Genomic DNA, 14,861 nt, shown 5'->3' with positions numbered 1-14,861 from the left:
GATATACTTTTATTTCGAATTTATCTCAAAAGAGGAAGTGCATGCCCATTCCCCCTTATTTCTAATAAATAATATCTAAAAATATCCTAATAAGAGCTGATAGTCTTTCCAGTTCCTATGTTGATTCTGCGTTGCATTCCAACATCCACAAACAGAACAAATGACCCACTAGTACCTTTTCATTTTTCTCTTTTAATTTTCTTTTTCCTATCCTTTTTATGATTGACAGTCAAATTCACCAGGGTAAATTACAGAGCAATCAGTGAGTTACCAACAAATGAAGGGTGCATTCTACCAAAAAAAAAAAAAAATGAAGGGTGCAGGCTAAATATGGTTACACACCAAGCTCTTCCTCCGATATTACGGCATCAGCCTTTTAGCCACTCGAGTCATCACTGGAGAGAATTGCAGGTCTTGGACGTGAGAACAGCAACAATTCCAGCTAAACGTCTGACACAGATTACATGATTAAGAATTCCACTCATTCACCACTGATACAATACTTTTCATCAATCCTTTCTAAACTGGCAGTATACATTCCATTGATTTAAGAACCAACATAAAATGACAAAACATTTATTCAATGACATTTCCAATTCATTGAAACAATCACCTTTTCCATACTTAGGAAGAAAAGGATAGGGTATCCAAAACCAAATCGCAATGCTCGAACAGTTGATCAACCAGACTGTGCGAGGAACCTTTCTTTTTTAGGAGTAAGAAGCCACATTGGAAATGAAGAACCCTATCGAGGATCTAAGCAGCATTTGTAACAAACAGTGCACAAGATCTGATGGACATCAGGAATGTCAAACCGGCGAAGTAATGAAACAAGTTCATCAACAACAAGAATAGAGTTATTTGCTGATATTCAAGTCCTGAACTCATACATGGGTTTTGGTCAACTCCAACAATGCAAAGTTTTCCTCCTAAATAAATTAAAAAACCCCCAAAGCATACTACATTCTGGAGAATGGCTCATTCTATACTAGAGTATCGCATTCGTCTCCTAATCCATGGCCCAAAAATTTAAATATCATAGAACAGAAGACAAAATTGTCAATGAAGAGACCGGGAAATTGTGAACTTCTGTAAAATAGCAATAACTGCATGGTGCCTTAAATGGCCATTCTTACTCACTTGTAAAGCTGTTTCAATCTTTTGCAAGCTTCAAGAACATTTCCTCTATGACCAAAGGCACTGACCCTGATGAAGCCCTCACCCCCGGGCCCAAACCCGCTGCCGGGGGTTGTAACCAGATGTGTCTTCTCAAGAATCTCGGCAAAGACGTCCCATGAGCTTCGACCTGGAAAGTGCACCCAAACATAGGGAGCATTCTTCCCACCATATACATTGAAACCAAGTGACGTAAATGTATCGACGATTATTTCAGTATTTTCTTTATAGAATCCGATCACATCCTTCATGGCCTGCACGTAAACGAAATCTGAGCAACATGTGATGTTAATGAATGATAAATTTCATGATGTCTTCAAACTCACCTTTAAACCTTCGGAAGAAAGACAAGCTAGACCCCCAGCTTGAGCAATATTAGATGAACCATTAAAGCAGGTACATACTATGCGATTGAAATCCTTGGCAACAGGAAATCCATCAGAGAAAAGTAACTCCTTGGGGATGACAGTCCAACCAAGACGGACACCAGTAAACCCAGCATATTTAGAAAAAGATGATGTTTCAATCGCAACCTGCAAAAGAGTCCGCATGCCATTGCAGTTTATGTCACTTGATAAAATAATGGAAAGAGGTCATATAATTATGACATCAGTTCCTTACCTAGCTTTATACTTGGTTCACATTGAGGTGGAGATGGACACCCTTAAACCCATCTTAATATGATTAATAGGTTTACAAGAACTTAAAAAGGAATAGTTAGGAGTACAACGTTATACAGCAATCTGCAATTGCAAGTAACATAATTTCTTCTTGATGTTCCGCTTTTTTGTTGGATCACATCAGGAAACTCATTGATAAAGTACATAGTAAGACACTCAACACAAATACAAATCCGAAGAAACATAAAATTAATTATGGAAGAATTATCATGATTAACAACACTGAACTACCAATCTATATCCAGTTGTCCTCAACCAAACTAACTAGACCTGTAACAAGGAACTTGCTGAACTAAGTAACAACATTGCCAATCAGCAAAATGCAACATAAAAGCCTTCTAAACGTAGGAGTTACTAATTAAAATTGGCTCAACATTTCAATCTGCCAATGTTGCAAAATTGCTAATCCTCCAACTGTCACCAAACTAATGTCAGCTCACTAAAATAATCATTATTGATATAACTTGAGTGTCTACTCTTTGCACTTGTAAAAGACTCCATGTTGAAAACATCTGAGAAGACATTGGCTTTCCAGCCATGACATGGCTGACATTGCCATTGGTGTCAGCTACCAACACACACATATGGTCATTGGGCAAGGTGTATCCAAAAAAACAATTCGTACCCTAGTCCTTCCTACATTTATGTGAACATGTTAGTCTATTAACCAAGTCTCAGTTATAAGAAAGATTAAATGTGTTACATGCTTTCCTTATAGGAGAGGGAATGCAGATGTGAAGGGGGACCACTTAGGGGTGCAGTTGCGTGAGATTGATTGAGCTTGGTTCTGATGGTTGAAACTAATTTCAAGCTTTAACTCTAAGATCAAGCTTGATTTGTTTACAACTATCATGAGCTCAATTCGCACTTAATTTTGAATCAAGCCAAACGTGAGCCTACTTGATCAGCTTGATAATCCTGATTTGAGCAGAAATCAATTCGAGCTTGAATCAAGCTTGCTTTGAACTTGAATTAAAGCCTGATTCTCGATTCAAACTTGATTCAAAGCTTAGTTCAGGGTTGAACTCATACTTAATTGACCTAAAGAACCAAAAACAAGAAAAGAAAAGAAAAGAGCCAATCAAAGCTTTAATCCAATGGTCTATTGTATATAATCTATGGTTTATACGATACAAACATATCAAGCTTTATTTAGCCGTGCTTGATCAAGGCAGGTCAATTTTTGGCTCGGCTTGAAACTAATTTCCAACCTGTTTCACCAATTCAACCTTGGGGTATTTCATTTTGCTCTAAACACCTGATTCGAGCTTTTCTTGAGTTAAGCCCCAGCAGGACTTCAGCTGCTCCATTTGTTTGACAAACCTAGGACCACTGTTTAGCACGCATACCCATTTCTGAGTGAGTTGACCTTATATGGCTACAACAAATAAGCCATGGATAGAAACATGGTTTATTGGTTATCATTAATGAAGTAGTTACCTCTAACTTGAATTCTATGGGCACAATTTTCTTATGGGGACATCCAGTCCCTTATTTCTATCTGCTAAGTTATATCTCAAAGCAACAGGCACATAGGGTTGAATGAATTAGAATTAAACCACAAATTGATATGATGGGATATATGACCCACCATAGGTAGACAATATAAAACACAAAAGCAGTAACTTGTTAAAGGCATGAAAATGGAACCTAGTAAAATTATCAATTCAGCATAGTATGACTAAGAGTGCTAGCAGTATTGAGTTCACCTCTTTTGCACCAGGAATTTCAAAGATAGATTGCGGGCTGTCATCTGAAATATACATGGCATAAGCAGAATCATAGACTATGATAGACCCATTGTCCTTTGCAAACTGCACTAGCTGCATTAGCTGGTCTCTGGATGACGCAGAACCAGTTGGATTGTTTGGTGAACAAAAGAAAATGATATCTGTTTTTGAAACAGTTGATAAATCAGGGAAAAAACCATTCTCAGGTGTGCACCGCATGTACTCAATGTTTCCATACTTCTCAATATCCTTCTGGAATAAGCCAGTTTGCCCCACAATAACACTTGAATCAACATATGCCTGTGAACAAAATATTATTTTATTAACTGAAGTGGTCAGCGATGAAATCAAAAGCATCTTAGGACAAGATAAATTTGATTACTTCTATATGTACGAGGTTCATCCACAAGGAAGTCAGCTTATGGCTTCATTGACAAATTTTAAACACATGAATAAATCAAGTATGAAACTCCAAATGACAATACTAAAAACCATACAGCAGAAGCAAAAGTTCAAATATTACTTGTTAAACTTTCCAAAAAAAAGAGAGAAAAGGGAAGAGGCAAAAGAAAAAAAATGTACAATGTAACTTACAGGATATGAAGGATCTTGCACTGCCATCTTCACATTGGATCCAAAAAGCAGCTGCATGTGAAGCAAGCAGGTAACTCATACTAATTTCATGAGGGTTAGTGATTTTCTAAAAGAACAAAGGCTAGTATACTTAATATTAATCATGTTGTTAAACATTATGTGGTCATGATTCAACACCAACAATCAATATTTATAATAGTGAACAGTACAACAGAGGATCCTGATGCAGGAGAAAGGAAAACAAATAATATAAAGTCCTGAATTAAAATAATGCAACCTGAAGACGGGAGATGTCACACTTTGCACCATCTGAGACAAATATATCAGTTTCTTCAATACCGAGGTCTCCATAAAAGGTTGAGGCTATAGCAGCTCTTAGGTTCTGCACAACATATTTAACTAGCCATTATGACCATGAAATTATAATATTCCAATGAATTTTAGAACAAAAAATAACACACATGCTACAATAAAGTCATGCATTGCATCCAATAATGTCCATATGTTGAGAATGTTGATCAAGCGAATGCAAATTCAACAAAAGAAGAAACGATAGAAACTAAAAGGAAAACGAATGTGTTTAATAGAGGGCATATAGATCACACATTCTTTCACCTAAATGAGGTATTAGTTTCAGAGATGTATAGACATCCGAGTGGCAATAACACATTTAAAAATTTTCTAAATTCTTCTGTAAATCAAATTCCTGATTCCATAGTGAAGCATCCTATAATCCTATGCATCATTTTTCAAAGAAATTGGACCATGGACCATTAAAATTTTTTTATAATTTTTAAGCAAAGAAAATGTTGATCATTATTATTATTATTATTATTATTATTATTATTATAATAATATATATATATATATATATATATATATATATATATATATATATATATATATATATATATATATATATATATATATATATGCGCATGTGTGCATGACATTCAACAAAATCTGAAGGATGACTGATATGCAGAATCTAAGACATGTTTCTTTAGATGGTTAACCCTGTTCTTTCCCCCTTTTCTACTAATATATTCAAAAAAAAAAAAAACACTCAATTACTTTAAATGTCATTTCATATAGGCCAAAAAGATGGAACACTTAATTTCTCAGTTAGGTACTATTTTGATTTTTAAACCTAGCCGCACCATCCTCAGCTCATTGTTTTCTATTTGGGATCACCCAGCAAATCACTTTCATCAATTGAGTGTGTTTCCATCCCTTTCAGTTATAGTAATACTTAATCTACCTTGAACGTGGCTCCTATTTTCCATTAAAAACTGAACTTCAGATGAATTACAAATATTGGGATTTTTTCCTCTTTGAGAAAACCTGAAACTTTTAATATTTCATTCTGTCAATTTGTGCAATAGAAAATACATTTACAAATTCTTCGTTGAAGAACTAAATCTGACCGAGATTTAAAAGGCCATGAGTAGGAAATAATTTTTCCAAATAATTCATTTAAAAAATCATGCTAAAATTCAAAAAACAGTCCAATGGGATGCTTAATGCAAGAGGAAATGATCAAGCCAGCGCCTATTTCAGGAAGGAATATTTAAAGTCTACAAAACTAGGCCAACTCAAGGAAAAGACTGAAAAAATAACTGTCACATGTGATTGCTTTGAGAGAATCAATCATGATGCAGTATTTTTGGTAGAAATACCAAAACTTTTATTAGAGCATCCAAATCTCTTTCTACAATTTTCTTGATCTTCCACTTTTAGAGTTGGTTACAAACTGAGAATTGAAGCAAATGGACATGATCCAGAAAATAAATGCTGAAGATTTGGACCAACATTATCTAATCTAGCTAAATTTGAAGAATCCAACATCAGAATTATCTAGAGGTAGATTCTAGGTCATCATGATGGAATATTTCTGCTACCTTTTTTCCCGTAGATGTCAAATCACTTTCCTACTTAGAACAGATGAATGTGAACATGTTCAGGCTATATTTGAAGAAATCTATATCAATATGTAGCTGTGCTCTACCATTTTAAAAATCCACCTCGAGTTATACCGAACTGTCATTTTCTTTTTCTCTCTTTTAAAGTTATCAGTATGCTAATTGCTTTTTTCTCTGATGTTCCTATTCCAACTCTGTTAAGCAAATTTTCTTCCCTTTGCAAAGAGATCACCAAGTGCATTAACAATCATCCAATCATTTTCATTGGCGGCCTTCCACCATTCCCTGCCCATCCTCCCTCCCCCATCACCCCACCCCAACCCAAAAAAAAAAAATAAAAGAAAAAAAAGAGAAAAAGTTCAAACTAAAATAAATAAGATTTTGTTTGCACTAAAAAGAATAAAAAATATGGAAAATATGGACCCTTTCAAAGAGCATGATTTTGCTGTAGCTCACAAATGGACATAAGCAAAATCCCGAATTTTTATCATGAAACTATTATGAAATCATTAATAAAATTAATAAAGTAAGATTCCATATCACTTTTCCACTCAAAATTAAAACATGAATGACCAGAATATAAATAATGAAAATAAAAATCCTGAACTTGATTCATCTAAATAAATATTATTTAATTCTTAGTTGTGAATTAAATGTTTAAATATTTGTAGAGATCATGGCAAAAGATCTTCAAACCCATATGCCAATACACAAGAACCAAAAGATTTCAACACAAGGATATTTACTTGCACTTCAATGGGAAGGCATCATTAAAATTGCCACTTGCCACATGGTTGGGTATGAGATGAAAAATAAGCATCCTCAAATTCTACAGATACCTCAAGTAGTTGTACAAGAGGAAGATGACCTCTCTTCACCAGTCTCACATGGTAGGTGGTCATTTTGTTCAGATGTCTCTGAGACATGCAAAGCATCACATGAATGATACGAGAGGGCCGAGAGGCTATGAGACCATCAAGCCGATGTCACTATCATTCTATTGTCTCAAATGGATGCAGGGGTGATTTGGTGAATCAAGTCATCAACCATATCTAGAAATGATCTCCCAATTCTTGAGATGACGTACCTTTGGCCAGAGGTTAGCGAGAATCTAGCATGGCAAGATAACCTCTCCTCTTAGCATCGAAATCGTATCATGTATCTTTTTGCAACTATGTATATCAGAAAATCTGCAAGAGAACACATGTTTGCCATGCTGGCCCCAGGCAAGCATAGGCACAAGAGCACTACATTCCTTCCTAACATATGTCCTCCACCCAACTTCCCAAAAGGTCACAACAACATCAAATGCCAAATCAAAAATTTAATACAAAATACATTTAACCATACAAAAGCCTATGACCACTTATAACATAAAATACATTCATGGGCACTTTTGGACTCTTGAAATTTGCATCTTCTTTAAGCCTGCAAGTGTAATTAAAAGATGAGAGCTGGAGGTAAATCATTAAATCAATTCCTTGTAAATCACCTTGCTATCCTCATCCCTAGTTTTACTAAATAAACAGGTCTGAACAAGAAAAAGAAAATTACAGGTCTGGACGGCTCTAAAATTGTTTCATGTTTTAATAAATGCTGATAAATGCTTGTAAGGACTTGGACTTGTAAAGAAGTGCAAAGGATCTGAGCAACATCTTACATAATTGATTATAACCTAAGCAGCAATTCCTAACTATGCTAGCAAAATGGGAAGCTTTAGAATTGACAGAAAACTTATGAGTTTATGAACGACAACTTGCAAGTTATGAACCATACAGATCAAAGGTTTTGGAGCATTACTTTTCTTGTACGTTTCTTGCATGTTGTACGGTCCAGAAAGTTGGTGCAAACAAAAAGAAATCTCATCACCAATCAGGAAAACAAACTGTAGTTAACAGTTAGTTGGCCTTGTCATAAGTAGACATTAATCAAATGCCTCGATTGAATAAATTAAGTGGCTCACCTCAATCCCAAAATACTCAACTGTTAACAAGTTCAATTCCCCTAATAGCTACCAGTTATTTGTACAAAAAATAAAATGCATTAGCTCAGGTATGCATGTTTATCTATCTAATTTCAATATGCAGGAACAGAAATGATGCAAGAAAGAAAACAACTCTGGTTACCATTCTAAGGAAGAAAAGACAGGAAATTAGTCTCAGAAATACTATATATGGGACGTGTTCAAGAAACAGGGCCCTCTCAACTGCAGCACAAATAATGGCTCAGATTTGGCATACTAAAGAAAACAACCATGAATAAATAAATTAGTATATAAACACAAAACTAGACGATTATCAGAAAAGATGGGACAAAAAAATGTATCTACCTTGTCACCTTGTTCGGCTCCATAACCACTATAACCCTCAACTGTTGATAGGGAATGTGCCCTCTGCAAACATTAGAACAATCATATTTAATTTCATGGCAGAAGCAACATCATTGTTAGTCACGAAAACCTTTTTAAAGGCAGCAAAAATAAAAACCGCCAGTTAAAATAATAGCTCATAATCTATTCTATCATCATTATGCTCTTAGATAATAAAACCCAAGAAGCGCATTAACTGCACAAGGAAACTGGTGAGAACTGTCCATGATAGTTTTTTTTTTTTTTTTTCAAAAAAAAAAAAAGGGAACTTTCCACATAGCAGACATAGTTAACTTTATCAGGTGCTAAGAGACAACAATTTGAATTCTCCTACATGATAAAGCCTATCTGAATACTATTTCCAGGTATATTTTTTAGTAGATTGCTGTCTAGACTAGAAAGAAAAGTTAAAACTTAAAGCGTGCAACTCTTTTATGTAACAGTCTCTTATCATTCAAAATGAACCTTGACCTAGAATGTTCAGTTTAGCACATATGAGAAATCATTCCTAGCAATTAATTTCTGCATTCAAATCTGATCAGAAGGAACACTGATATGTCTCAACTGCTCCAGTAGCAGTATCTTCTATGCAAAATTGGACAGCAGACTGAGAAAAGACATCTATTAGAAAAATGAAATGATCAAGTATTGTTTGGTCAAATTTCTTTTCGTTGCTTCTGAGCATGTAATAAAAGACTAATCCAAATAAACAAATTAATAAGCAACAATTTCATGAACTTTTTAACAACCATCGAAGAGATATAAAAGTAGAGAATGACAAATCAATGATCAAGCAAGGAATTAGAATTGACCAAGGAATTCAGCTAGCTGGTAGAGTGATGAGCTTGTTCCTGGTTATGGTACAGATGCATATAATATTTTAGTCAACAAATCCTAGTGCAATTTTTAGAATGATTAAAAGAAAACGGGGGTTAAGTCAATCTTAGACCTCACTTAAGCAGAATGATGAGTGGCATTACTTTCCTAGTCATATGATAAAGAAACTCTAACCACATGATTATATCAGAGCAACAAAACTCAATGAAATTAGGATCTCCCATTATACAATTGTATGACTACAAAATTAACATATATTTCCAGTTACAAGAACATAGACATAAAATTTGATTCAAAATGGATTACCATAGCCATGGCAGAGGTTATAACTTCTGGAATAGGTTCGGTAGTGTCACCAATACCAAGGCTTATCACCTGTGCATCAGGGTACTTTAACATGTGTGCAGATCTTCTTCTAGCAATCTAGCTTCAAGCAAAATGAAGACCAACAATTAAATTTTAAATCTAATAGTAATTAAAAGAAATGTTAATCATAGCACTTAGCATTTGGAAAGCCTATATATAACATGGAATATATATATATATGACATTTAAATAGCATGTCCAAATATGCTAATAAAGTGAATCAGATAACATGAAGCCTATTAAAAATCTGAATCTGAAAAATTTCAAAAACTTTAAAAACAAGAAATTGTTAAAAACACATCTCCAAGGAACAAGCCAACAAAATTATTAAGTTCTCAAAATCGAAGAAAATTCATATAATAATTAATTTAGGACCCAAAATTACTATATCATTCTAGTGACAACAGCACAGAAAATGCTGGTGATATTTTCCATTCATATCATAATACATATAACAGCATAGAATAAGCAAACAAGATAGCCTTCAATAGTATCTGTCCACATGATGCCCCTTGCGTCTTCAAGTTCTTATTCAGTGGGTTTCATGTTCACTATTGAATCAATGACAAGAATTACCAATTTTACAAGTTAGAATTTATCACATTACCTTGGGCATGTTTGATACTAAGGAAAGCAGTACCATACTGAATTGCCTGGTTCGAGGTGTACTTAACTATACCAGGGGCCGACAGGCACGGTTCCACCCACCCATTGGTTCGAGAAATCCGACAAGGGAGGAGGACAGGGAGAAGAAGAGGAAAAGAAAGAGAGAAAAGGAGGAAGGGAGGGGGAGAGAGATGGAGAGGGAGGGGGCAGGGAGAGAGGCTGGGATAGGGAGAGAGACAGGGCTTTCAAGCCCTCATCTCCTCCACACGAAACAGGGGCTCCACCTCTAATTTTTTTTCCAAATTTCTTAAGTGAAGGCAGCAAACCATTTGCCTCCCTCCACATGCATAGACCTTGTTCCATGTGGCCCACCACCTGCAGAGGATAAGGCTCGAAAGCCCTCTCTCCTTGCCTCCCTTGGCCTCCCGCCTGCTCTCTCTCTCTCTCCCCCCTTTTGCCTCCCCCCTCCCTCGCTGGCTCTAGCTTTCTCAGTACAGCCAGGCAACTAGTATGTGTCCCGGTACCAACATAGCACATCTTGTTTGCTATTGCTTTAAAAAAGTGTTTTTCCGACTTTTAAAGAAGAAAAACACTTCATAGAAGAAGTGTTTGGAGTAAAAAGTCCTACAAGAAGAAAAGTCAAAACAGTGCTTCAGGGAAAAGCTAGATAACCTAGCTTTAAGCTTCTCCTTTTTTCCTAAAGCAGAAGCAACAACAAGCACATCCCTAGTCAAACTAGAATAACAACCATATATAGGTTTTGTGTAACAATTTAGATACATGTGGTCTAACCAATATCATGGTATGTACTCTGTTGTATTTTCCTCCAGCATAAGCACTTAAATTCCATCAAGTGCCCAACCAACAGACAATAAATTCAAAGATATGGGTAAATAATGAGCCCAAATATTCTAGGAGCACTGATGTGCTTCCCTAGAAGTAACTACAGGGTTGCTCGCATATTCACATTAATAGTTATATTATATGGGGTAAAATGGAAGAACACCAATATAAGGATCTACATCAGGAGACATATGCCAGAGCTTTTTCATATTTTTCCAATTCAGCCTACTGTTATGCCTGATAAGACAGCAAGGTTTCAAAGGTTTAGGGTGGAAATACTGACTAGTTTGTCTGCATTGCCGCATATAATAAATAACAAGACTGGACCAATGTAGTCTATGCTATGTGAAACCTCAATGTACAAATGATGAGGTGTGAAATAGTTCTGCAATGAGGAATGACCAAGCAAGGACCTCAGAATTCAAAGTCTTATGGTGCAAATCAAGTACCAGATTTCTCCATCTTGTTTCACATGACTTGGTTTAAGGTTTGATATTGTAAAATTACATAATGCCCTAAATTGCAGAAGTAGATATTCATGCTCCAAAAGATATTCTTTAATAACAAGATTTAGAAAGGACCCAAGCTGAGATCTTGATCTAAGATCTAAAAAAGAATCATCATATCAATGAGAAGGATCATTAAGTAAAAAATAATGACAATGTACAACAAACAGAGATAAGGCAGTGATTTCTATGTTCTCATTGAATCTTTTTTCACACATTATATCAGGTAGATTTCGTAAAAAACACTTACAACCCTGCTCAAAGTGGCAGTTACAAGTTCAGAATTTCATAGTTCACTACTGCAGTGTTAGGATCTTGTGTAGGGGGCACAACAATATTAAAGAGCAAGCTAACATTAAAGTACTTAGTACCTGATCAAAAAATAGTCTTATAATAGTGGCTCTCAAAGCAACTAGACAAAGAATTCTTTGGGTTATCCAAATCTAATCTTCCCACTCTTCTGTACCTTCTATTGCAACTGAAGAATCATTACAAGTTACTGAAGTGCAAGAAGCTAGGCCTAAATTTTCTTATTTCTTCAATAAAAGGCTGACATAATTATATTTAATTTTTAAGTAATTTAGCAACTTTTGTCCACCTGATCTGACTAAACTCATCTAAAGGTTAAAAGATCATAACAAAGAGTTAGATCGCAATAATACTAACAAAAACAAAACTCTGTTCATTCTGTGCTTAAATGTCTCGATTCTCAAAATAATTTGACATGAGAAAATTGACTCAACTTTAGTTGTTAAAAGTGTGATGCCATTTTTCAACACAACATTATTGCACGAGATGATCTGTGCAATTACAGTTTATGCACAATGCACTCACTATAATATAATGAACAAAACAGATTAGCATTTGTTAGGAGCATCTAGGGTCTTCCCCTTCTCTTTCTCTTCCTCTTCCTCTTCCACAATGTAGAATAAGATTTCAACTGTTTGGTAGAAGGAAACGGTAGTCAATAAATTCATTTATAATCTTAATCATCAAGCCTTTTTCCAACCATTTGGGGTCGGCTTTATGGATGCTCATTCATAAAATATTCCTATTTAGAGACACCTCTGATGTTACTTTAGATCTTCCTCTCCTTGATATCCTTCCTCACAAGCTCTATCCACATTATTTTAGATCTTCCTCTCCCTTCATTACCACCTTCAACGCAAATCAAAGCATCTCACCTTCGCAAATCCTCCTCTTCATTGTACATGCCCATACAATCTCAACCAATTTTCCATCACTTTGCCCTTACTTTGCACAACTCCTAAAGCTCCTTCAATATACTCATTTTTTATTGGGTAAATTACAAAAACCCCCCTAAGAATAGATCGAAATTATAGGTACACCTAGTAGTTTCCAAAACCTACAGTTACATCATTAATATTTTAGTCAACCCTACAATCTAACTCATGCTGTTAGACAGTCCATTAATGTTAACCTATACCTCATTGCCACGTCATTATAATTTTTTAAAATAACCAAAATAGCCTCAAACAAAGGATTAAAAAAATGAAATGAGAACCTTCCCCTCTATTAAATCCGGTCTCTCCTCTCCAAGTCCCTCATGCTATAGACCCTCCGCCACCGCCCCCACCCCCACCCCGCCATCACCCTACCCTCCACCCTGCTCCTCTGCCTCCGCTTCTTCGACTGGTCTAGTCACTACCCGGCTACCGCCACTCCTACACCGCCTACCATGCCGTCTTCTGCCTCCTCTCCTGTGCTCGTCATCTCCTCACCCATCAGCATCTTCTTTTATTTTACAAGACCATTACTCAAGTTGTATCGGTCCCATGTTTATCTCCTGCTTGATAGCCATAACAACAGCTGCCGCAGAAATGGCTTTCTAACGAATTTCTTGGCATCAAGTCTACTTTAAGACCAAGATTCTGACAACCTTTGTGAAGAACCTTGTTATGAAATCCTTCTTCGATGCAATTCTTAATGACTCCAAGTCTTTTACACATTGCGTCCATTGCTGAGAGATAGTCTGTGCTCCTAAAGGGAGGAAGCTGATGCTCTTCCACCCATTCTCTGAGGACATAGTCTGGTGTCTTGATGCACGCCAACTAGTTCATAGCAGAACCACCACCCTTGGTGAATCCAGCCAAGAGCATCATTTTCCTATCAAGAGTGCTAAGAATTCTGCCAGACTCGTACATTTCACACATGGATGGGGCTTCGATGGAGGTGTAGTCCTCCGATGTGAAGTAGCTGCCTTTCTCGATGACTATCACATTGTGACCGGCACTTGCAAGAACTACAACAGCAGCTTCGCCGCCACAATCAGAACCAACTATGGCGACATCGCATCTGATTTTGTAGATGTTTTGAATGGGGTTTTGGGAGACTGCCAGGCCTTTCTTGGTGAGGAAATGGAGAAGGGTTTAAATCATTTTGATCCATGGTTTCTATGATGCCCTTCTCAAGAGGCCTATGGAGGAAGGTGGGAAGGGCGAGGAGGTGGTAGTCGAGGATGGGGTCGAGGCTGTTGGGGAGGCCGTGGAGGGTGCCGACATGGAGGACCTCAGCGCCAGTGGGGAGGCCAGAGCAGAGTTGGAGGATGAGGGGTCAGGATTGTAGGAGGACTAGCCGAAGGGAGTGGTGGGGTTAGGGGTTGCACGGAGGGGGAGGTGGTGCAAATTTGTCACTCGAGCAGCGAAGACGGTGAGGCCGATAGGGAGTCGACGGCACTGGAGGCGGAGAGGATGCATGGGACCTCCATGAAACGAGAGGAGGCAGGATTGGTAGGGAGGTGACGACGGTCGATGGCGGCCAGGTCCAGAAGGTTTGTAGAGGATTGAGAAGGTATTACTTGTTTTTCAATTATTATGGGGGGTAATTTGATCTTTTTAAAATTCTGAAATTGTTAAGTAACGCTATTATATCTTAGGGGGGAAGTGTAGGTTTTTCAAACTATTGGGTCAAAGTGTAATAAACATAAATCTCAGGGGGTTTTTGTTATTTACTCTTTTATTTTATCCTTTTTAGTTTTACCAGACATCCATCTTAACATTCTCACTTTTGTTAAATTCAATTTGTTTTTATTGCCTAGCACTCCGACCCATACAACATTGTCAGCCAGGATTCGCCGTACCGGACTGAACCGCCTGGTACGAGGCATACCGAGCCGGACCGGTACTTTACCGGTCCGGTTCGGACCTTTTTTTCGAAAAACTCCCCGAACCGCACCAAACCGCTCGGTTCGGTCTGGTTCGTTTCCATACCGC

General features: G+C 36.9%; 1 protein-coding gene across 2 annotated transcripts in view; it reads right to left on the bottom strand.

Annotated features, from left to right (window-relative positions):
* Positions 1 to 835: 835 nt before the first annotated feature.
* Positions 836 to 14,861, bottom strand: part of LOC105033902 (LL-diaminopimelate aminotransferase, chloroplastic) — a 42,946-nt gene continuing 28,920 nt past the window's right edge. For both annotated transcript variants that reach the window (XM_010908873.4, XM_010908874.4), the window contains exons 4-10: positions 9,614 to 9,730; positions 8,432 to 8,494; positions 4,458 to 4,562; positions 4,181 to 4,231; positions 3,566 to 3,886; positions 1,503 to 1,709; positions 836 to 1,430 (exon numbers count right to left, since the gene is read on the bottom strand). In XM_010908873.4, coding sequence (XP_010907175.1) covers positions 1,137 to 1,430; positions 1,503 to 1,709; positions 3,566 to 3,886; positions 4,181 to 4,231; positions 4,458 to 4,562; positions 8,432 to 8,494; positions 9,614 to 9,730 — 1,158 coding nt within the window. In that variant the 3' untranslated portion in view covers positions 836 to 1,136. The remainder of the gene's footprint in view (positions 1,431 to 1,502; positions 1,710 to 3,565; positions 3,887 to 4,180; positions 4,232 to 4,457; positions 4,563 to 8,431; positions 8,495 to 9,613; positions 9,731 to 14,861) is intronic.

Source organism: Elaeis guineensis, chromosome 13 (genome assembly GCF_000442705.2).
Source record: "Elaeis guineensis isolate ETL-2024a chromosome 13, EG11, whole genome shotgun sequence".
NCBI lineage: Eukaryota > Viridiplantae > Streptophyta > Magnoliopsida > Arecales > Arecaceae > Elaeis > Elaeis guineensis.
This window is presented reverse-complemented; position numbering and strand designations above follow the sequence as displayed.